The sequence below is a fragment of the Nuphar pumila genome, chromosome 3 (assembly GCF_984573655.1).
Source record: "Nuphar pumila chromosome 3, dmNupPumi1.hap1.1, whole genome shotgun sequence".
Classification (NCBI taxonomy): domain Eukaryota; kingdom Viridiplantae; phylum Streptophyta; class Magnoliopsida; order Nymphaeales; family Nymphaeaceae; genus Nuphar; species Nuphar pumila.
Window position 1 is genome coordinate 2,199,416 of NC_143251.1, and position 23,332 is coordinate 2,222,747.

General features: G+C 38.5%; 2 protein-coding genes and 1 long non-coding RNA gene across 3 annotated transcripts; 1 reads left to right on the plus strand and 2 right to left on the minus strand.

The window, feature by feature from the left end:
- Positions 1-6,786: 6,786 nt before the first annotated feature.
- On the minus strand, positions 6,787-7,152 carry LOC149841612 (pathogenesis-related protein PR-1-like). The gene has a single exon (XM_090002176.1). The coding sequence runs from the start codon at positions 7,150-7,152 to the stop codon at positions 6,787-6,789; it is 366 nt and encodes a 121-aa protein (XP_089858302.1).
- A 5,084-nt stretch (positions 7,153-12,236) lies between these two features.
- On the plus strand, positions 12,237-16,541 carry LOC149841613 (uncharacterized). The gene is made up of 2 exons (XR_016430723.1): positions 12,237-12,514; positions 16,415-16,541. It is a non-coding gene; the product is annotated as an uncharacterized LOC149841613 (long non-coding RNA).
- Positions 16,542-19,767: 3,226 nt separating this feature from the next.
- On the minus strand, positions 19,768-23,116 carry LOC149841614 (xyloglucan endotransglucosylase protein 7-like). The gene is made up of 4 exons (XM_090002177.1): positions 22,933-23,116; positions 22,678-22,778; positions 20,320-20,513; positions 19,768-20,212 (listed from the first exon to the last, which is right to left on the minus strand). Exons 1-4 carry the CDS (start codon positions 23,114-23,116, stop codon positions 19,819-19,821), a joined length of 873 nt encoding a protein of 290 aa, XP_089858303.1. The 3' UTR covers positions 19,768-19,818.
- Positions 23,117-23,332: the final 216 nt, after the last annotated feature.

Below are 23,332 nucleotides of genomic sequence, written 5' to 3' on the forward strand. Positions count from 1 at the left end.
CCCTTGATGGGGCTTACTTCCAAACGCAAATTAATGGTCCACACATGACAGACCCATGCATCAATGGAACCAGCCACTGGATATCTGATGATGTTTTTGCAAGAAGATGATCGAGGAAGTATTAGTTGATTTAGATAACCCAATAACGAGTTATCACCTACATATGTGGATATTAGTTGATAACTCGTTATCTATTTGATAACGATATGTGGATTTCACTTACACATGTGGATATTTGTTGATAACTCATTATCTATCTTATAACGATATGTGGATATTAGTTAAGAGTTATCTTGCATTTGTGTATTAGTTAACTTGTTACCAAACGCGTTCGAGACCAAAATGTGACATTGTGGGTATCGGGGTCACATCAAGCCAAAATGCTATTACTTTCATGTAACCGAGCAAGGGGTTCTTTCAATGCTTGCTTCACTAGTTAGTATAATGCATGTTCCTCCACAACCGAACCCGAAAATTCAACTTTTCGTTCTTCTCTTCCTAAACTTACCCAAGAACAATATGATAAGATTATGGCCATTGTTAATGTAGGTAACTAAAACACTTCATCTATGGCCAACCTTGCAGGTAATATACTCAAACCATCAGTTTGTTTATTTGCATCTCAATGTTGAATTATAGATTCAGGGGCCACAGATCACATCACAAATTTTATATCCAACCTTTCCTTCCTGGTGTCGATCTTCTTCCCTTCCATCGGCCTTCTTGATGGGACATCTGCCCGTCACTTATACTGGTAGTATCATATTGACTTCCACAATTACTTTACACAATGTCTTATATGTTCCTCATTTCAAATTCAACTTCATCTCCGTTAGTAAATTAATTCATGATTTAAAATATGACGTATTTAAAGAAAATTATTGTGTTTTTCAGGATCCGCACTCGAAGATGACGATTGGAACGGGTAGGCTGCAAGAGAATCTTTACATCCTTGAGGGAAGTAGTAACCATGCCTTGAATGCTTCATCTCCTTCCATTTGACACTTTAGACTTGGACATTTATCAAATTCCTATATTCAAGTTCTTATTAATTCTAATAAAGGTAATGACAAAATTTCTCATGAACATTGTTTTATTTGTTATAAGGCTAAACAAACTAGACTATCGTTTCCTCATGGGACCATATCTTCTTTCAAATCAATCGAGTTATTGCATTGTGATATATGGGGTGCATATCAAACTCCCTCTATGTCAGAAGCTCATTTTTTCTTGACCACAATAGATGACTACAATAGACTCACGCGGGTATATCTTATGAGGTATAAGTTTGAGATATTCAATGTTATCAAAAAATTTATTGCATTAATTCAAAATCAATTCCAAACCAATGTTTTGAGCATTAGATCCAACAATGAAACCAAATTCTTTTTAAATGCCATGCAAATTTTTCTTCGAAAAAATAGAATCAACCATCAACATAGTTGCGTAGCAACTCCGCAACAAAACGGTGTTGTTGAATGCAAACATAGAGATTTATTGAATGTGGCTCGGGCCCTTCGATTTGAATCCAATTTACTAATTCATTTTTTAAGAGAATGTGTTCTTATTGTCACATACCTTATTAATCGTCTCCTTTCAAAACCCTTGATGGGTAAAACTCCCAATGAGATGTTATACAACCAGACACTCAATTATGCATATTTGGATGCTTATGTTATGGTTTTAACATCAATCATACCTACAAATTTGACACACGTGCCAAACATTGCATCTTTGTAGGATATCCATATGGTCAAGTTGGTTATAAAGTTTATGATCTTGAATCTCAAAAGATCTTTGTCAATCGAGATGTCAAATTTTATGAAAACGTTTTTTCATTTCAAGACCATAAAGCTCCTTCTATTGATGTCAATAATGTTATACCCATACCCATTTTTGAATCCCAAGAATTATCCCCATAGCATTAAGTTATTGAGCCTTTGTCTATCATCCCAAATGCCCTCAATGCTCTTTCATCGTCGTCTATTTCAGATGATCTGTCTATTCCTGTCGACACCCTCAACACCCAAGACATGCCTCTCCTTTGCCGATATGATGGTTCTTGCCAACCACCTTCTTACCTTAAGGATTTCAAGTATTACTCTGCAAACCTCGTAGTCCAATCGAATGCTTCATGTGATGTGGCTCCAAGTACTCACCATTTTCTCAACCATTACCTTGCATATCAGCACTTCTCTCATTCTCATCGAATTTTCTTAGCTACCACCACTCAAACTTTCGAGCCAAAGTCTTTTTTTCAAGCCATGAAACACCAACATTGGCGTGATGCCATGGCTACTGAAATTTGAGCACTTGAGGCGAGCCATACTTGGACGATGACGACGTTACCTAAAGATAAGCATCCTATCAATTGCAAATAGGTCTATAAAGTTAAATTTTGGTCTAATGATTCCATTGAACGTTATAAAGCTCGCTTGGTTGCCAAAGGGTACACTCAAATCAAAGATCTTGATTACAATGAGATGATTGCTTCAGTGGCCAATATGGTCACCGTTCGTTGCCTTCTTGCCATTGCTTCTATCCGTAATTGACATCTTTTTCAAATTGATATCAACAACACATTCCTTCATGGTGATCTCGATGAAGAGGTATACATGCGGCTCCCTCTCGGATTCTCTCGTCAGGGGGCGCACCCAGTTTATCGCCTATATAAGTTCCTTTATGGTCTTAAATAATCCTCGCGGAACTGGTTTGCGAAACTCTTCTCTTATTTAAAGAAAATTGGTTTTGTTTAATTCAAGGCCGACTACTCTTTATTCTCCCAAATTGGGACCACTTACCACTTGTTCGTCTTGGTGTATGTAGATGACATAATCATCGCAGGTAATAATCTTGATTAGATTAGTGCCCTCAAAGTGCATTTTCACCAACGATTTTGCCTTAAAGATCTCGACGCTCTCAAATATTTCTTGGGCATTGAAATGGCTCGATCCAAGCAGATGATTTTTCTTTCTCAACGTAAGTATACATTGGATATATTGTAAGACATGGGATATCTGGGTTTGAATCCATGTTCCTTTTCAATAGAACAACATTCTAAGTTCAATAATGAAGATGGTTTTTTTTTTTGGAAGATCCGAGTCTTTATCGTTGGTTGATTGGTCGACTAATATATCTCACCATCACATGACCTGGCATTTCCTATGTTGTCCACATTCTAAGTCAATTCTTGAGCCAACCATACACTCTTCATATGGATGCGACCCTCTGCCTATTGCGCTATCTCAAAGGTACCCTGTGCCAAGAGATTCTAATGAATTCATCTAGTAAGATGATTGTTCTTGGTTATTCTGATTCAGATTGGGCTTCTTGTCCAATAACTCGCGGGTCTACTTCTAGATATTGCATTATGATCGGGTCCATTGTATCTTGATCATCTGTAGAGGTCGAGTATCGTTCTATGGCATTAGCAACTTGTGAGCTCATTTGAGTCAAATCTTTATTGACCGACTTTGTGATCTTTCATCCTCAGCCCATGATTGTATTTTGTGACAATCAAGCAACCTTACATATTGTTGCTAACCCTGTCTATCATGAGCACATCAAACATATCGAAATTGATTGTCATCTTATTCGGGAGAAAATTCAAAATGAGTTAATTTGCATTCAGTTTATTCCTACCTATTCAAAGTGCACCGATGTTTTCACAAAGGCCTTGGGCAGTGCGCAACTCTCACTTCTGAAGACCAAGTTAGGCATGCTCTGCTCCAACTTGAGGGGGCGTATTAATTGATTTAGATAACTCGATAACGAGTTATCACCTACATATGTGGATATTAGTTGATAACTCGTTATCTATTTGATAACGATGACAACTTGTTATCTATCTGATAACGATATGTGGATATCACCTACATATGTGGATATTAGTTAAGAATTATCCTACATTTGTATATTAGTTAACTCGCTATCAATTGATCACGAGTTATCACTTCTATGATCACGAGCTCAATTGAAAACAGTTCTGGTTGTTGCCTACATTCAAGGAATAAGAGTTGACCACTGTGGCCGACCTATATAAGTTGTATTATATGTCTTTTTTGTAATTGCTGCAGTTAAGAAAAATTCTAACGAGTTCATCGTTTCTTTTTTGATCTTCTCCTATTCTTCGTTTTTCTTCAGGAAGGACGAAACCCCACACAATTCATTGTTGCTTTTGACATTGGTAATGAGAACTTCGGGACTATGGCTTTCCCTGATTGTTGCAGAGGTTGTAGCGATTCATGCCATATGATCAGGGTGGTATATATATTGGTGGGTTCCCGTGTTTGCTCCATTTGGATGCCGCGAATAATTACATGGACATGTGGGTGTTGGAAGGACTATGAACGGGAGGAATGGGTCAAGGAGGATAGCGTTTGTTTGGAATTGATACGCAGAGACGTTGATCCTCTTCGCGAACCAGAGGGTGTGGATTATTCTCCATGCAGCCTTGCCACCTGAAAACCGAAGGTTTAATATAGGGATGGCAGTGGACTGGGGTAGAGGTGGGGGACAAGGTCTCTACCCCCCTGCCCCATCCCAAAATTCTGCACTCCATTCCCGGTCCATCCACTCTCAAAATAGCTGGCCCCGTTTTCATCCCATCTTCGTTCCTGTCTCAAAATAACTTTATTCTTATTTTAAGAGGATTAAGAAGAAAATAAAGAGAAAAAGAGTTTAGGGTTAAGAATGTGTATATATATAAAGATTTTATAATGTATAAGGGTATATTAATAATTTCATTAACTAAAAGGGGGGGGGGGGGCAAGAGTAAGTCCATCCCCGTACGGCTTTTGATTTTCACCTTCATTCTCGATCCATTTTCCGTTTTATGTCTTGAGCGGGTTCAGGCAAATTTCTGTTTTTGCCCGGTCCACTGCCATCCCTAGTTTAATATAACCAACACAAGGATTAGAGCGTGGTTGAGTGCTTGACGGAACATGGTAATTTAGATTGATTGATTTTATGTTTCTATTGAAGCAATTTGTTATGAGGCATGATCTGCTCTTGTTTGTTCTTAAAATGATGGATGGATTATAAGAAACCAAATAATGAGCGATTTGTTTTTCCCACTTGTTCTTCACTTTCCCTATTTTCTATTTTTTAACACACTATGTATATATGACTTAAAAGTGAAACTCAACAAAGCATTGAGTCCCAAGAGCACAAACACAACAGCAACATGAGAACACCATTGACACAAAAACAGAAAAACCCTAACACAAACAGAAAACTCATCAAGGACCACACAGACATCTAGATGTCAGAGAGAGAGAGAGAGAGAGAGAGAGAGAGAGAGAGAGAGAGAGAGAGAGAGAGAGAGAGAGAGAGGTCATCTATTCATTGACAGAAAAGGGACCATATCCGGGGGGGAAATAGTGGTCTGTCAGGATGCATTGGATTGGACGGCTAGTATCTAATGAGGCTTCATAGAACGTCCTATTGGCGTGTCCTCATAAATCTTCCCAGTTAATGTGTTTTGTGAGAGAGATTCCTCCGCATACTGACGTAGAGCACATCTACTTGCTAGTGAGAAACTTAGCCTTTTAAGCCTGATTTCCTTATTAAGAATTAACTAACCCAAAAGATACCCTCAAAGAGGAAGCCGCCCCCCCCTCCCAACGCTTTTTTGGAGAGCCATTGTACCGACAGGTTGATGATGGCCTTATATAGGGAAGATGCAGAAAATGCTCCGTCCATTGTTAGCGTCCATCTTGGCATGCCTTTCCGCTGCCCATTAGACCCGACCATTCCTGGAAAACCAGATCAGAAGGAGTTCTTCGTAGCATGATGTTCAAAGTATTTTCTGCTTGCACCCAAACGTTCCTGACAAGCAAGAATGTTTTCCTTGATGCGGCATACAAGTTGGGGGCAGGGCCGGCTGGCCTTTTTGATATTTGAGGCCACCGCCTACGGCCTCAAATGAAAAAAATATATAAGGCTTATATTTCACATGCTGAGGGCCTCCAATGAAACATGGCACATGCATGTGCCTCCAATGAAATATGCCTCTCTTGAGCAGCCCCTGAGTTGGGGTGGATATCTCTTAGTCTTCCACCCCCTACCACAAATCCTGCCTGGTGCTGCCATCTCCTACAACTACCCGAACATATTGGCAGAAATCTTCTAAAATCATCACCCAACCCTTCAAGACTCCAAAACCATTCCTCCATTTATGATTTTCATACCAGTTTGAGGGCCAACCGAGAACATCATATTTTTTTCTAAAGATAACCGCAATTCTTTCCTTATTACAAAATTTTCATAACCATTTAGCTAGAAGTGCTTTATCAAATCTATGCAGATGATGAATCCCCAATCCACCCAACATAAGGGGCTGGGAAAAAGCATAATCATACTTGTCCAATTTTTCTCATGTGGTGGAGCACACATGTATATATGGCGGTGAGGGGTGAAAAAGCAGGAAAAGAGCAACAATGCATATGGGTTCGCCATTTATTTATCATAACCAAAAAGTTAAATAGACACACGCCACACACACACATAGAGGTAGTGGCGACTCCATAGTTCAACACAACGAGACGGTCCTAAAGTACTTTAACATGATAACACCATCATATTTGTTAATCTCTACATGTAAGCATAGTACTAATATCTAATCTAGACCAGCTCTCACCAAGTCCACCTACTTCTCCTGCATCCATAGCCATTGTATGCTTTGTTCTGTTCCAAGACCTTTTATGTGATGCATCTAATGACTATGAATTAGGAGTAGGTGTTTGTAGCTTTAATTTCTATCCTTCTAATTGCATATCTTCATGGTTAGTATGGGCGTTCCCCATACATGTTGCCACGAGGTTTATAGCTACATACGATGTAGAACTGGCCACTGTCACATGTGACCTTAGCACATCCCAAGTAACTGCTGTTTCTCCACATGACCTGGGTGTAACCCAAACACTGGGTTCCCGGAACACACGAGTGGGAAACTTGGTCATAGTTTGGCTTCTCATCCATCCACCACTTGACCGCATCCACGGCCGTGTAGTCGATGCTGTTACTCCAGAACAGGTTCTCGCTGTGCAGCCCGTTGGAGTGCCTCATCAGGCAATCTTCTTTCCTCTGGTTGGCGTAGTCTTGAGCATATGCTGCAACCTTGTCGTCCCACTTGAATGGAGGAAGGCCCATTGTGGCACGAGCCTCGTTGTGAGCTGAAAGGAAATCTTGCGGTGAGAATTGTGCATGGCAGCCAAGGGCCAATGCTAACACTAGTGTTATGGTCAATGATCTATTGTGTGTCCATGCCATTTTGTCCATGGCCATCAATACTACCTCCACCCTTTGCCACCCCTTAGTATTTATAGGTGAGGAACAGTAGTTATCATCTTCCTAATCTTATGTTGCACTAACAAAAGCACTTGGCCTATAGCTAGTATAGGTAAGGTAACACATGGTAACAGATGCGTGATGCAATCATAAGGAGGGAGACTACGCTACTTTTATTCAGGTGAATGGTCACAATCTGCAATCGATACACACATTCTGTCTTTCTCTAAACGAGAAAAAAAAGAGATTAGGGTGTGTTTCATTACCTTGGATTTCATATCTTACAAAATCTAGATATGTATGTATTTAAAGTTGAGTGTTTGATAATTTGATGAGAGAGAGAGAGAGAGAGACTTCAATGATCTAAACAAACCCCATGTCAGATTAAATATAAAGATTGGAGACCCGTGGCATTGAAATTCACTCACAAAAACCTTAATGTGTTGGTTCCCTTTCTGACAAGTAATCCCTACCCTTTGAGATAGTCATCGTGGACGGCAGAATACATCATGAATGCACGATAAAAAGTTGATGTGAAATATCAAATCAAGAGTGAGGATAATGGACACTATCCAACTAAGGTAGGAATTGGGAAGCCATGTGCTCTCGCCTGTAAAGAAGAAATGAATGCTATTAAGGTTGTTAAATGCGATGAGGCTAAGCCAGGCGTTGAAGCTTAAGCTTCATGATCAAAATAATAAAATATATAATATTAATAAAATAATAAATTTTTTAAATAAAAACTATTAATCAACGTCAATATACAATAATCACCAAAAGAAAAAAAAACAAAAATGAAGCACAAGAACAACCGTGTAAATTTCAATAGAAGATCAATATAAAGATGAAAAACTACAAGTCGTTCCCTCAATTTAAGCATCAAAGTAACACAAAAATAAGAGGTTCGTTTTCTCGTCTCCGATACAATACCAAAAGAACGCCAAGAACTAACTAACACTTACAGAGAAGAAAACAAATAGCAAGGAAGAGGAAAAAGATAATTGCCTGAAACAATTTGCTGCCCTCGTTAGTGAATTGGAGGAGGACCTTCGCCGATTCGAACGCCGATTTGAGGGCAATGAGGCCAGCTACAACGTCTAGGCCGATGGCGCCATCCCTCTCCCTTAGCTCGTCGAAGAGAGGGCTCAACAACTTCACCTTCTCTGACAAATCGAAGGCCTGCTTCTTCGAGGGGCCGCGACAACTTTTCGACACGGCTTAGATCTCCTGGACGAGGTCGATCAACGACTGCACCACCTCCCTCGCCTCTGATTCTGACTCCGACGCCTCCAATCCAGAGGGAAACGTTTCCCCACCTCCCATTCCTTTCAAACGAAATCGAGCAGCGTGTTTGGGGATTCCTTCCTCTGTTCTGAAAGGGGAGGGAGAAAAACGAGGAGAAAAGATCAAAGAACTCTTTTCTTTTCCGCTGTTTGGATGGAGTAGGGGAATGAGTTCCAGAAGGCCTTTGACGGAAAAAAATGAAGGTATGAGAATTGGGAGGAGCGAGGGGAAGGTGCAGGGATATTGTTGTGCTCGCACAGACTACATGATGCGCACGCCTTAAAAGCGAAGCATGCCTCGATGTGAGGCATGCGCTTCAAGCCTGCAAGCGCCTCATACAGCTCCTCGGTTCCTTGAGCTTGCGCTTCGCCTCTCAGGCATACACTTCAGTTACTAAGGCGTACGCCTCTAACAACACTGAATGCCACGACACCAGCCATAACCATTTCAAATGTTCGATATTTTATGTTATTTAAAAGTATTGTGATGCTTGAGTGAATATATTGTGACTTTATGTGGTATTTATGTTTTTATTGGTAAAATTTCATCGGAACATTTATGTTACTTTCACCCATTCTCAAGTTTTTATTACTGTTTCTCTTGTATCTTTTGATTTTTGAATGTGTTTTTTTTGGTTGCTTAGATTGTTCTGATGAAAACCGAGGCAATGCAAATAAAAAAAAATATATCATGGGAAATTTCCAACTAAATAATTGTTGAAATCTGTCACTTCTAGCTTCACTACATGTTATGGGTGAAAAATGGTTGGTTATGGATGCAATGTTGTTAAGGCTCTCTATGCGAGCATGTTACCGGAGTATTTGTAGTGTATCTCACGTGGCACTCATCTAATGGATTTGGCTATATTTTAGGCTAGGAATCAGCCGACTCCAACTCCTTCAAAATACCCATTTGAACTCTTCATAAAAATAAAAAATAAAAAATTCTAACGCTTTCTTGAATCCGCCTTTTTTTTTTTTTTTACCATCAGATGACATCTCATATTAATTCTCAAACTAAGGCATCATTATTTTATGAGCAGTGAATCCGATACGGGGGGTCATTGGAATAAAGCCCAATTTTAAGATACTTGATAGTGACACCTACCAGGGATACAGGTCACCTAGCGTGCACACCCTAAACTAAGCCTAAAATTAAATTGACGAAAGGATGAATTCGAGAATACAAAACTCTGACCTGCCCTAAGCAAAATACCTTCTACTCAGTGCTCTTGATGCCGAGGCTTACGAGGGACACAGGTTATGAAAACCTTCACGATCGCCAATGTTCACAACTAGCGAACACTACACTAAGCCTAATCGAGGAATCTAATGCTAAATACTTAACAAATGCAAATGCACAAATGATGGAGGTTCACAACTAGCAAACAAGACACTAAGCCTAATCTAGGCAATGGCCGTGCTGACATCGAGGAGTGGCTTGTCGGATTCCCCATCTATTGGGTGTTTCTTTCAGTGTTGACGGTGATATGGATGGAGTCCCCGTCTGCGAAACCATCACGAGATCGGCAATCGAGGCTGGAATCAGGATTTGATGCCTTACCAGAGTGGCAGTGCCCCGCCGATGGCTGAGGGTTCATTTTCGGCGATTGACGATCTCCTGGGCAATGCCAATTCCAGCGAAGATGAACTACTGATGGATTCGGCGTATCTCTCGTAGTATTACTCGAATGAAATTTTGAATCTGAGGCTCCCCCGCATACCACCCTCTTGAAGGAGGATTGGCGTGTGACACAACAGTTCTAGGCATGGAGCTCGTCCTTAGGCCGGATTGGACATAGGAGGAAGGTGGGGTGGTAGGTGAAGGTGGGGATAGGAGGAATCGGGATGCTCTCAATCTCATTGTGCGTCGGTCGGGTTCGGCAATGGCTATCACCGATGTCGAGGAGTGGCTCGTCGAAGTCTCCATCTATGCTCGATTCTCCACCCTCAATGTCACCAACGGTTGTTCGCACATAATAATCAAACAACGGGCATTTAGAATATAGCATCTGAGTATGGTCCAAACAAACGTTGGATTTGGAATAGTTGTTACGGAACCAACATAACAAATATTCTGTTTCGTCTTTTTGTTCTTTTTGTCCAACCTTGGACAAGAGATCAAACATAACCTTAAGGTACAACAATCAACCAAAAAAAAAAAAAAGAGGTTCGAATCACTCTTAGCTCCTACAATTTTGGGTTGAGGCATTTCTCGTAACAGTTTAGTTAATCAACTGTTAGCCTAGTTCAGTGTTGAAGGGGCTTTCTTCTTTTCAGTTTGGACCCTGCGTCAGTTTGCTTTTTCAAGTAGCGTCCAGAATCCTGATTGTTCATGGCCAGAGATGCGGATCGGAGCGTTCCACTATCCGGGTAAGACATGGCCTTCTTCCTTCTCATGTTGAGCAAGAACCGCACAGAGAGCCTGCGGAATGCTGGTCGATGAACGAGAGAGAGAGAGAAACTAAGAATATCAACATTACGATAGGTTCAGCAGACGTTGAAACCGGCAAACAAAACACAAAAAAAATATAAACAAAAAAAAAAGCACAAAATACAAACGAGAGAGAGAGAGAGAGAGAGCATTCACCATTCAACATTACCAAAATACGAGAGAGAGAGAGAGAGAGAGCAGAATACTACTGATTTTGGTCACGATAGCCAGATAGGTTGCCAGAGCAATGACCAAAGAGGTTATATTAATCATATTTTCAAATGCTGAATTGGTCACGATCGACAAAATTCGAAAGCACGAATTTGTGCTACTAGCCAAGGCTAGCAACGTCTGTTTCGGAAGAACATATTATAATCTCAAGAAAAATACGAACTCAGTAATTGAAGAAAGTGTAAATAACCAAAAATATCCCACAAGAAAAATAAGAAATGACAAAAAGAAAAAAAAGGAACGTGCCCATTAAACTTAGGTTAGTGCAGGATGTGTAAAGATGGTCTTCCAAGTCAAACTTGAATCATCTCAGGCCTCCATATAGGGATGCAAATGGGTCGGAGCTCCAAATCTGGATGGACCGCGTATTGTCAGATCTGGATAGTACATTTTTGGATCTGGGTTCGATTAGGATCAACTATGGTTGAGCATTCAGAATTGGTAAGCAAACACAAATTTGATCTACATCCGACCTGGTTTTCGAAATGAGTAAGTTTCTGTTCGAGTAGTCATGTTGGTCACTGGGTTGGGTTTAAAACAATGTCACAGATCTCGTTCTTGGAAAAATCTGATCATGATACATTTTGAAATGTTGGCTTTATGGGAAAAAATATCAGAATATGCAAAAATCTCCATGAAGCAATATGTAAAAAAAAACGGAAAAAGAAAAACAGCGTCAGTGATCAGATTGTTTGATTTTTCAAGCGTTTGAATGCAATACCAGAAAATCTAGAGGTTTTATGTAAAAAGCAAAAGAAACTGAGGTGGCCGCGGGGTGTGAATCAATTCCTTTTCTCTACTTTCTCTTTCCCTCTTTCCCTGCAACACAGGGGGAAAATCACGATTGAAGCTGACTAGTTCCCAAAAAAAAAGAACAACTGCGAAGAATGCTCAAACAGGATCTCTACCGGAACTAGGTTTTCGTTCGCTCTCTTTTCCTGACGCAGTGTGGGGAGGAGAACGATGATCCATGAACGAAGGCGGCGACAGAGGAGGAGTCTGAAAGATTCTTGCAAATGTCCAAACGGGTTTTTTTGGGGATTAAGGTTTTCTTCTTTCGCTTCAGAGAATGCTTCTAGGCCACCGAAAGGGGAGAAGAGCCACCGCTTCTCCTCTCTCAGCCTCCCTCAAGGATGGTCCCTCCCGCAGTCCTAGGTCATCCTCTAGTGCTTCTCTCGTCGGCGACTGTCTGCGGAACGTCGGCCTCGGCGAAGGGATCCTCCGCCAGAAGGACAAGGCCGCCCTCATCTCCTATATCACCAAGCTCCAAATTGACGTAATTCCAGTTCCTTTTGACCTTCTCTAAGTTTGATGATCATTGCTTTTAATAGTTCGATTTTGCGTTGTGCTTGTATGATCGAGTAGTGGTGTTTCTTTGTGTTTCGTCTGTAATTTGGGATCTGGTTTTCTTTCTTGGTGGTTCGGAGAAGTTTTCTTGGGGTGTGTTTGGATGGGTTGTCATGAAACTAGCGTTTCGATACCATTGGATTCACTAACTTTGTTGTTGCCGGAGCTCTTTGGATTCTTTTTCCCGTTTGTTGGGTGGGATTACAAAGCTCAAAATTTTCATTACATGCCTATGGAATTTGTAATACCTGCAAAATTTTTGACAAATATTTAAATAAATAAAGATGATTTATTATCTTAAAATGACTTTTATTTATTTAAATATACCGGTAAATTATAAATTATGTAGTACATTTATTCGAATTGAAATTCTAAGAGAAGTCGAATTTTATCTAAAGATAAAATGGAATTAAGATTCAATCCAGAGTTAAAATCATGTAAATTGGAATTTATATTGAATTTGGATGTCTGGAATTGTGATTTTTAGAGCATTTTAATAAATAAATAATATTAATAAGGATTTTTATAAGAAAGGAATGTAAAAATGCAAATTAATCTAGGTTGATTTTTAGAAGATATGTTAGGAAGAATTAAAGTTGATTTTAGTAAAATTCGCACTCAAAATTGAATTTATGAAAAATTAGATTTTTAATAGAATAATTGACAAATTTTGTCAAAATAAAGTCGAATAAGATTTCAGATGAATTTAGGTTTAATTTGATATGCATGTAATGTAGTTGTATTAAATTAGAAATCTAAATTCTAAAATAATATAAAATATTAAATATAGATTTTATGAAATGTAAAACTTGAATTAACTAAGTTTAATAAATTAGTAGAGGTCCATAGGGTGGGGCATCCCCCTATCTAGGCCCATCCTATATGGCACCTCATGCTAGAATTAAATTTAGAAGTTATAAGTTAAAAACCCTCGAAATTGATATTTCAAAAGTTTTCTAAGAACAAAACAAGTAAAGAGGAAAATAAAAATAAATAAATTCAAAACTTACCATATAAGTTATATAGTAGTGTTTAGGCTAAAGGGGTTGAAATTTAGAAAGTTTGGGCTGAAAATTTAAGAATTTGGAAGGTTTGAAAACATGGAAAAAAAAGGGGGCCAAAGAGGGTCTATGCCCCCCCTATTGAGATTTTCTAGAGTGTTGCTTATTCTCTTTCTCTTTCTATTTTTTTCTTTCTCCTCCTCTCTTCTCCAACTCTTGAAGGAGGTTTCAATGGCCATTGGAGTTGCACTTGAAGGTTTCATCAAGTGGAGGAGACATCGAAAATGAATTTTGGGTACGTAGAAAATGCAAAATCAAGATCAATGGTGATCCATGGTGGATCAACCATAGATCTTGTATTAGAGAGGTTGTAAATGTCTGTACATAATATACCTCATGATGTAATGTTTAAAAAGCATAAATTTCTTTAAAAATACGCATTTTTTTTTACCAAAATCGGTTAGTATTGAAGGTTAGATGCAAATCGATTTTTATATGATTGTTTATGAATTCGAATGCATGTTTCGATGTGATATGATGTTAGAATTGATGTGAACAGGTTTTTTATAAATCTGGAATCAAACTTGTTTTATTCTATTTCATAAAAAGTTATGAAAAAGATATTTTTCCAAAGATGTGTTTTAGATCTTAGTAAAAACATGAATATGATTGGGTTTTAATGCATGATTCCATGTTTGCTAGATTATGTGTGTACTATGCTTAGAAATCCATGATTAAACATTTTTATACATGAATTTTCATGTAAATAGTTTAATTAAGAAAATAGTTGTGTAGTGTGTGTTTTCCTAACTGAGTAATGTTGGTAGGAAAATCATAACACTCAAATGAGTTGAAGTTTGACAAAATCCTTTTACATGGGTCATGTGGACATGTACATGAAGTTCCAATAAATAAGGTTTGGCCAAAAAGTGATTTGTTTGAGAGTTATAGTGTCTCTGATACAGACCAGAAAATCTGGCCTGTGTATAAAACTGGATCTAGTATGTTCTACCACAAAAAATCCAGTAAATCCTGCTTATGATTTTTTTTTGGATATGTGTTAGACATCTTGTAGATCCTGTGAAAAATAAGATAAAAATTGTAACTCTTTCTAGTTAGTACCAGGACTTCATCCAAGTTGGTGAAATTCTGTTACTTACAAAAAATCAGGACCTCTGAAATTCCCTAATAGAGGTTCGGTCCAGAATATGTTTAAAAATAACAGCATGGTGTTTAATAGCAAGAATGGACTCCGCTGAAAGGTAACAGATAAGGCTTTTACCAGAAAAATATATAAAACTATAAACCTTTGGAAATGATATCCAATCACTGTTTATTTAGGAAACAGAGTTTTGCATCTGCAACTGTTGACAGAAAAACCAGTTTCAATTTGAGAATCACTACTATAAAAATATAAGAGGTTTTTTGGATCTATAAATTGGAGATGTTAAGGGACACATGTAGGTATTACCCCAAATTTTTGATTGACTGTTGGTGCTTTGTATGAGCTGTGACAGAGCCTATAACAGTAGCATGATTTCTGCAATTTATTGTTTGTAAGTATGCTTTGTGAACCTATGTGATTCAATGCCTATCATGCTCACACACACATAGTCAATGTATGAATTCATGTACAATATGAAATGTATAAAATTGATATGTGATAGCATGATAAGTGTATGCATGATAATTATGATGAATGCCATGTTTCTTAATGTGATGAATCATGATGAGATAAGACATGTATGAGGATAATTTGCATGAATATTGCATAAATGGTTTATGTTATAGACATGGCCATCATGCATTGTGTTGAAAGATGTACGTAAAACATGTTGGATGTGACATGAGTCGTGAGAGACCCTACGTGCACGTGACTTATGAGTGAGTCTGGGTTTGGTGGAACCATTGCAGTGTTCGTAAGCACCATGTTATAAATAATTGTAATGCAATCAGATACATTCTTAAACTTCAAGGGAGGTATGGTTCAAGGGTACATTTGAGAGAAGTATGTTATCGCGAGTTTGGCTCAAGAGTATCCCAGAACAAAGATATGTTACCGAGGGTTTGGTTTGAATGAGTATGTTGTTTTGTATTTGTGAGAGCGTCATAAGGGAAGCTCGGGCTGGAGGGCTCTTGGTGCTGAGACACTTGAATTGACTGGTAAGTCTAATTAATTAACACTAAGTAACCCGTTCAAACCTATGTCTACCTTAGAGAAGGTAGGTGGTACATACGATCGAAGAAAGAGATGGCGAGGCGTCTCTTCAGTTCCCAATCCTCGGCGTAGGAAACCAAGACTACCTGATAAGGCTTAGGTTGGTAGATCCGCGACTCTGTGGAGTAGGAATCGATTCTCTGGACCACTGGAGAGTCTCTCGGTTGTGGACCGGCCCAGTGGCTGTTTGCAGATCCTTTTGAGTTCATGAGAATAATAAAACACATGAAATAATGAACACCTCATCGGATTGGTTGGATCGAAGTTTGAGTCCCTGAGAGTGTACCCTTATAGGGTGAGAAAAGAAAAACAATGCATTATAGATGTGGTTCACCTGGTTTACATGTTTGCATGTTTTATATTGAGATGTATGGAATGAATGTATGCAATATTGCATGATTTTGATTATTGATGAACTTGTGTGTAGGTACCAAATTAGAGAGTAAGTAATGTGGTTTATTTACCTTTATGTTCATCTAAATTTTTGGGTTATGTATATATGGCATGATCAATTGCATACTTTGCGTGTTTGGAATTTATTTTCTTGTCTATATGGTAGAATATTACCTACTAGGGCATGATTTAACTTCTTACTTTTACCATTTTTCAGGCAATGAATAAGCTGGTTGATGCGGCATGCTTAGGGTGGTGCAAAACGTTTCTCTACTCCCGACGCTATGGCTCTTGGGAGTCTTAGATGTTTAGGACTTTTAATTTATTTGTTAAGACTGATTTGTTTAAGTGTGAATATTTCAATTAAGGAATAGTTTGTTAAACTTTAGTTCAATCTTGTTCCTGTGGTTGGTTCGATTGTAACCCGCCCAAGTTTATCCGGGTTTGCGCATGGTTTGAAAATCACTTCCGTTGTTTTAAAAAAAAAATCTTCGAAATTTTCCCGATACAAATTTGGGGTGTTACAACTTTATTAGAGTTAAATATTGAATCAATTCAAATACCCGACTTGTGAGCTGGGACAAATTTTCAGTTTCGAGAAATATAAATCCAGCCAAGGCACACATGATCTTGATGCATTTAAATGCTTTCATCGTCTGTTTTTTCTTTCCTCTACTTAGGCTTGTTGTGACAAGAAAATGGGTTGGCTAATTCCATGTTTTCTTGTTTGAACCTGAGTGTGTGCTATGTGCCATTTACACTTTTTTTTTCTCATTCCTAATTGAACTTTCTATATGCAGCTCTATTGACTATCAGTACCAGTACCAGATGGGACTTTTACTTTTGGAGGAGTGAAAATCTAAATATGAGCCAAGTTAAATCTAATTCTGATTCAACTGAAGAGGAATACAAGTGTGACAAAGCTAAACACTGTTCTTCAGCTGAAGCTGAAATCCAGGAATTGAGCCTTTGAAGGGATCTAGGAGTAGAGAAGTAGTAGATGACAAATGTAAGCTCATATTGCTAGAGCCTTTTGTTATTGTTCGGACCTCAGAAGCAGCGGCATTTCTATTGTTTCTTTGATTTATCGGATATCTTCTGCCATTTTTACATGCTCTTACTCTGCTCACAGATACACACACACATGTATGTGTATATGTGTGTATGTATGTATTTATACTCTATTATGTTGTTGACTAACTAGATGTCACTGTCAGCCTCCAATTGTGTATTGGGGAGTCACTATGGTAATGCACAAAGGTCCACTGGCCAAGAATTAGAGTGTTGCTGCCCTTGTGACAATTTTTCCTTTGCACTTATATCTTTTGTTCCATTTTATTGTTGAATAATTAGATTTCACCATCAGCAAACTGTATCCGAGGACTCAATATGGTAATGCATACAGGCTCCACTGGCCAAGGGTTATAATGTTGCCAATCTTCTTCTTAAGACTGCTAAGATTTTATCTGATGCTTTTGTCATGTTTCTTTTTGGGTTAAACACCTTGTTAACTAGTCCTAATGGTAAGATTTGGAATAAAGAAATGGGAAATGATCAAGAATGATAAGAAATGATGATGATATAATCATTTTTGGAGATTCCTTCTTCAGGCAGAGCTTTGATTATGCTCATTTCTTGGCTTGCATATTACTGATAAAGTACAATGAAATGTTGATTATTTGTGGTGTGGTGAAGCCTTTTTTCATCAATTTGATTAATAGTGAGTTGTGTTCTGGTTCAGAAAAATTTCAGTTAAAATGTCTTCTTGTCATCCTTTTGAAATATTATATTTAAACTTTTTTGGAGCTTGAGAAGGCATTAAGGTAAATACAGCCCGTGTCTGCTGAAATCAAGATTGCAGCTGAAACTAAATTAGCAAAACCATGTATACTGGAAGAAAACTGTCTTTAACTACTGAATCAAGATGTGTCCTACCGAAGCTTTGAAAGCTTCTGTTGCTGAAACAAAGACGCAGGAAGTTGAAGATTGTGAAGATGAGCTTAGGTGAAGACACGTCATTCAAGTCCAAGTGTGCATTAATATTCCCCTATTGAACTATATTTTCTCTAGGTTGGTGACAAAAAGAAATTGAACAAGTTGCTGAAGAGAGAAAAGACTTACTGAAAGAAGAGCAAGAGAGGCGAAATTTAGAAAAGGATAAACTTTATGATCAGTTCAAAGATGAATCGAATTTCCTTCTAAACTGGAAGGTGTTTATGTGCAAGATGGCTCTTGAGCATTCTAAATGATTCAGCAAGATCCAAAGAGAGTGCGCTGATATAGCTCAAGTGATTTAGATCCAGAGAAGGGAATTGGAGAACAGTATCAAAAGTGACATGAGGGAATGGAAATGTCTTTAAGGATCTCTTTTATATCAATCTTTGGAGGAGAGGGAGGAGGAGAGGCTCAGGATCACCAGAATTGGGTTCTAGCAAGTGGAGGAGTCTGGTTGTTAATGAACAAAATGTTGCACATATTGCAACTCTTTAAGGTTTTGATGAAATTAGGGCAAAAGCTGTTTCTAGTTGTGCGCTGCTTCTGAAGCCAGACTCTGTCAGTGTTTCACCCAACAACAATTTATCATGGCTCAAACATTGTGCTGAAAGAATATGCATGCTCCAGAGAATTTGCCTGAGGCAACCCTTGAGGCAAACAGAAGTAACAGCATTTTTGCTAAGCATTCTGAAAATGTCAATTTTGCCCAAGATTGGATCTCCAAACTCACATCTGTTAGATATCAATTTACCTACGGATGACAAGACAGTTTTCCAGTTGCACCAAGTAGGTGCCTTTTTTTCGTGTATGGGAAGAAAGAGGCCTCATCAGGTTTTATCTTATCATGGTGCTAAATCTGAGCGTTCCTGTGGCAAACATAAGAAAGCATGTAGTCTGAATGATATTACTTGCAGTATGAGAGAAAACACAGATACTGTGTTTTCTTTTCGTTTCTTCCTTATCAACTCCATGTTACTTGAATCAGTTTAGTGTCAGGACCATGCAATGTTTTCCAAGGTAGCCAGTTCAATTTACAGTATAATCTCGTTGCATCTTGATTGACATGTCTTGGTCAATATGATTCTACAGCTGTTTAAGGTACAAACAGTCCGCCTATGTCAGTGCTTTAATTTTCCAGATTATCTATGAGGTGATGACTTGTTCAATCTTTGAGCAAGTTTCTATTCACTTTTCTAGCTTTAACTCAACTTGGACTCTCTCAATGAGATTATTTCCAGCTAATGGTTTTCTGATAATAGTCACAGGTTGGAGAGCTCTAGTCATGCTTTGGATATATGATAGGGGTATTTCATATGAATGATGGACAGGTCTGTTGGTGTGAGTCTTAATGAAGTCTAATTAATTGTTGCCTGGAGATCTTAATGCTAGCTGGTTGGCTAGCTATAAACATGATATGAAGCTCGTGCATGAGGAATCAACGCCAGTGGCATCCCTTATTATGTTTTTAATTAGTATAAAGCAGTACAAAAGCGTATTACAAATTAAAATACACACACGAATAAAAAAACACATAATGTATACTCCAGCATTTTATTGGGGGGGGGGGGGGGATTTTGAAAAGTGGCATATAAATTGCATGGTGGAAGAGGTAAAAGAATGGGGCAGCTAGATTTGAATAGAGCACTCTGGGGGAAAGCCTTGTGGGAAGCGCTTAGAGTCGGTGCAGTAGTTGTAGATCACGTATTTAGATTGCAGGGTTTGCGTGATGTTCCTTGTCCAAGGATCAAGTTGAGGCACTTTGCTGCCAGGGGCCGAAGGTGGTGGAATTGTGCAGAGAGGATCAGTGGATGTAGCAGGGCATGGGATTGTGCTGAAGTTGGTATAGGAGGCGATGAATGGCCCATGGGTCCAGTTTGTTTTCACAAGACCTCCCTGGGTTGCCCACTGATCAGCATTCCATATGCTAGCATAGACCTTCATTGGTTGGTTCGTGGGGAATGGGATTCCCTCGCCCCAGAGGTTGGGGAAGGCTCTGATGGGCAATTTATCCACGTAAATTCTGAAAGCAAAGAGAAGAATGTCAAGAGAGAGAGAGAGAGAGAGAGAGAGAGAGAGAGAGAGAGAGAGAGAGAGAGAGAGAGAGAGAGAGAGAGAGAGAGAACTCACATTATGAACTGTAGGTTCCATACGATAGTGTAGGTGTGGTAATCAGCTGTTGGGTCAAACCAAAGATAGAACTGCATCTCCTTATTCCCCTTGCCTTGAGCATAGATGTTGGTGTGTAGTACTAATGGTTGGCCGCTTACGTTGCCCAAGAATTCAATATCAATCTCATCATGAGCATCTCCTGATGATGACATCTGCTTGTGTTATGTAATGGAGGGTTAGTATTTTGTGATGAATAAGAAAACATATCTTGACCAAAATAAAATAGGACTTGAATGCCAAGTTCCATCCTGTCGTGCAGAAACTTGCACAAAATCCTGACCTGTTAATGAATTAAACAGGTAGGAAGAACTAATTAGATGCAAGAACTTTGGTAGCAAACTAGGCATGCCCATTCTGTCGATTCATCGAGTTAGGAGGCATGGTGCCATTTGCAAGCCTAGTCTAGTATCAGATTTTGCAGTACCTTGACACCGCATGATCATGAAAGAGGTTCAAATCAAGACTAGAAATGAATCACTCACAAGGGGCTTTTGACTCTCTTCAAGGAAGATCTAGAAAGATACTAAAGATCTTTCTCCAAGCCATGCACACTACTTTCATTAAATACACCTTTTCCACGTTAATTTATATGTATCTACGAAATTGAATACGCAGAATTCTGTTTACTCACTTTAAATTTAAATCTCTTTTCCCTCAAAAAGAAATTTAAATATCTCTTTCTCAATATCTCAAAAAGAAAAATCCTGTATTTGACATATTCATACCATCAAGGCTTTGAGTTTCCCAAATAGTATAAAAAAAATGTTTCAATTCATTTATATCTGACTTGGACCTTTCTGACATGGACAAAGCTAAGGAATTTGGTCAAGGTAAATCCTTATAAGATGGCTCAGAGCCGAACCTAATCAGTTGGGTTTGTTTGGCAGAGATATGAGGGCTAAGCTAACTTTAAACCCTTTATAGTAATGATATATATGTTCAATTGATTGAAATGATCAGCATGCCTTCAAAAGAAATAATGTTTTCTGAAATATTCAGTTACAAAGAAAATACTCAAACGTCATTTACAAAAAGTAATATTGGTTATCTCAATCTTTTTATTTTTGAAGAGTGAATAGTAATTTTTTAACCCAAAAGATACCTTTGCGTAATTTTCAAAGTTGTGATAACTTTTGCAAGTGATTTAGTCATTTCAAGCAGTTGAACTCTGCTAGTGTTAATATAAACAAATAGGTTTTAATTGCTTAATATAAACTTACAATGTATTTTTCTATGACTTTGTAGAAAGCATGCACTGAACTAGGCATTTTTTCAGGTTAAAATAAGAGTGTTTAGATGAAACAAAAGCAAATGCATGTCTTATATTACACCAAAAATTGATGAAATAAAAATTAAATTTCCTGGTTAGATCATTATGATTAAAGCATAGCTTTTAGTAAATAAGCAATAATAAACACATTTGGATTAAGGAAAATCACTTGCAATTGTGTTTTTAGAAGTGTTTAAGCCATTTAGAAGCTATTACATGTATTTGATTAAGCATCTTTATGCTCAGACATGTATTTTAAAGAGATAAAAAATGGCTAATATTGTACTAAAATTTGATGAAAAAATAATAGCATTTTTATATCAAATCATTTCAAGACAAAGTTTGTTTCTTAATAATCAATTGGTGCTCCGCTTGTCTGGTAGGAGCAGCTAGTGCACATCACCATGTGTTGGGACGTTGCAGGTTCAAAACCCAATGGTATAGTCGTATAACTGGTAAGGGTTTGCCTAACCCCAGCTTGCCTTTCAAAATAAAAAGTTTGTTTCTTAATAAATAAGCAATGATAAAAAGATCTAATGGATTTTTGGAGGGTCCTAACTAAGGGTGTCAATGAGACGGGTTTGGTTTTGACCCAAGTGGGACCAAACCCAGACTTGATTTGAAATGCTGGTTCGGGGCTTGGACTCAGGCCCAATTGGACCTACCATAAGAGAAACCATACCCAGACCCTATAGGATTACGTGAACTAGACGAGGACCATACCTGATAAAATAATATATATATATATATATATATATATATATTATCTTTCCTACATTGAAAAATTGTGGATCTTATTCAAAACTCAGGTCGGGCCCAGGTTTGGTATGAAATTTCACAAACCATACCCGGCTCCATATATTAATGGGACCCTTTGAGTCTGACCTAGGTTCTAATCGTATCTCCTTGTTTATCACCAAACCCCTGACCCTATATGTCCTGACTCGGAACTTCATATACACAAGCTCATCACACGCTTCCTTTTGCCCTCAACAAATTTAGAGAACTGTTCAAGTCGAGACTGAGGGAAGTGCTGAACAACTTACGTAAAAGGTGGTGACCGTCCCGGCGGAGTCACCAGCGGGCAGTTTGATCTGCATGTCGACCCGAGCAAACAGGAACTGATCCTTCGATTGGAAGCCAGAGGCTATACAAAAGTACAAATTAAGATGCAAACACCATCATAACCCACTCATCGGTTGATCTAAAGGAATGCAAATAGCTCCAATTCTAAACCAAATAAAATTAATTGAGAGTGAGCATGTTGCAAGCAGGCTTCGCATGAAGTTTCTATTGTTCACCTGAGAATTGATCCAACCGGAGATCGATCACATTGCCTCCGTCACGTACGGTCGGCTGGCCTCCGTTGATGTCAACCATTTGTATGATTGGAACTGCAAATGTGGTTGTTGCTGCAGAGAAGACAGACAATGCTACTAGCACAAGGAGGAGGGATGGGCGTAGATGAGAGAGTTGTTGAGCCATTGTTGACACCGGCATCAAGACAACTGAGAACAAGCTATATGGTGCCAAAAGGAAAATGAGACTCTGGCTTCACAATTCATGCAAACAAAGTTTTTTTGCATATTTATAAGGCCAAGAGTTTGCTTATTTTCACTTCTGTTCATTGAATAGTGGAAAAAAGAACATATGAGCTGGGGATGAAAAGTTGACATGGGCAACTCAACTTTTTCAAAGATT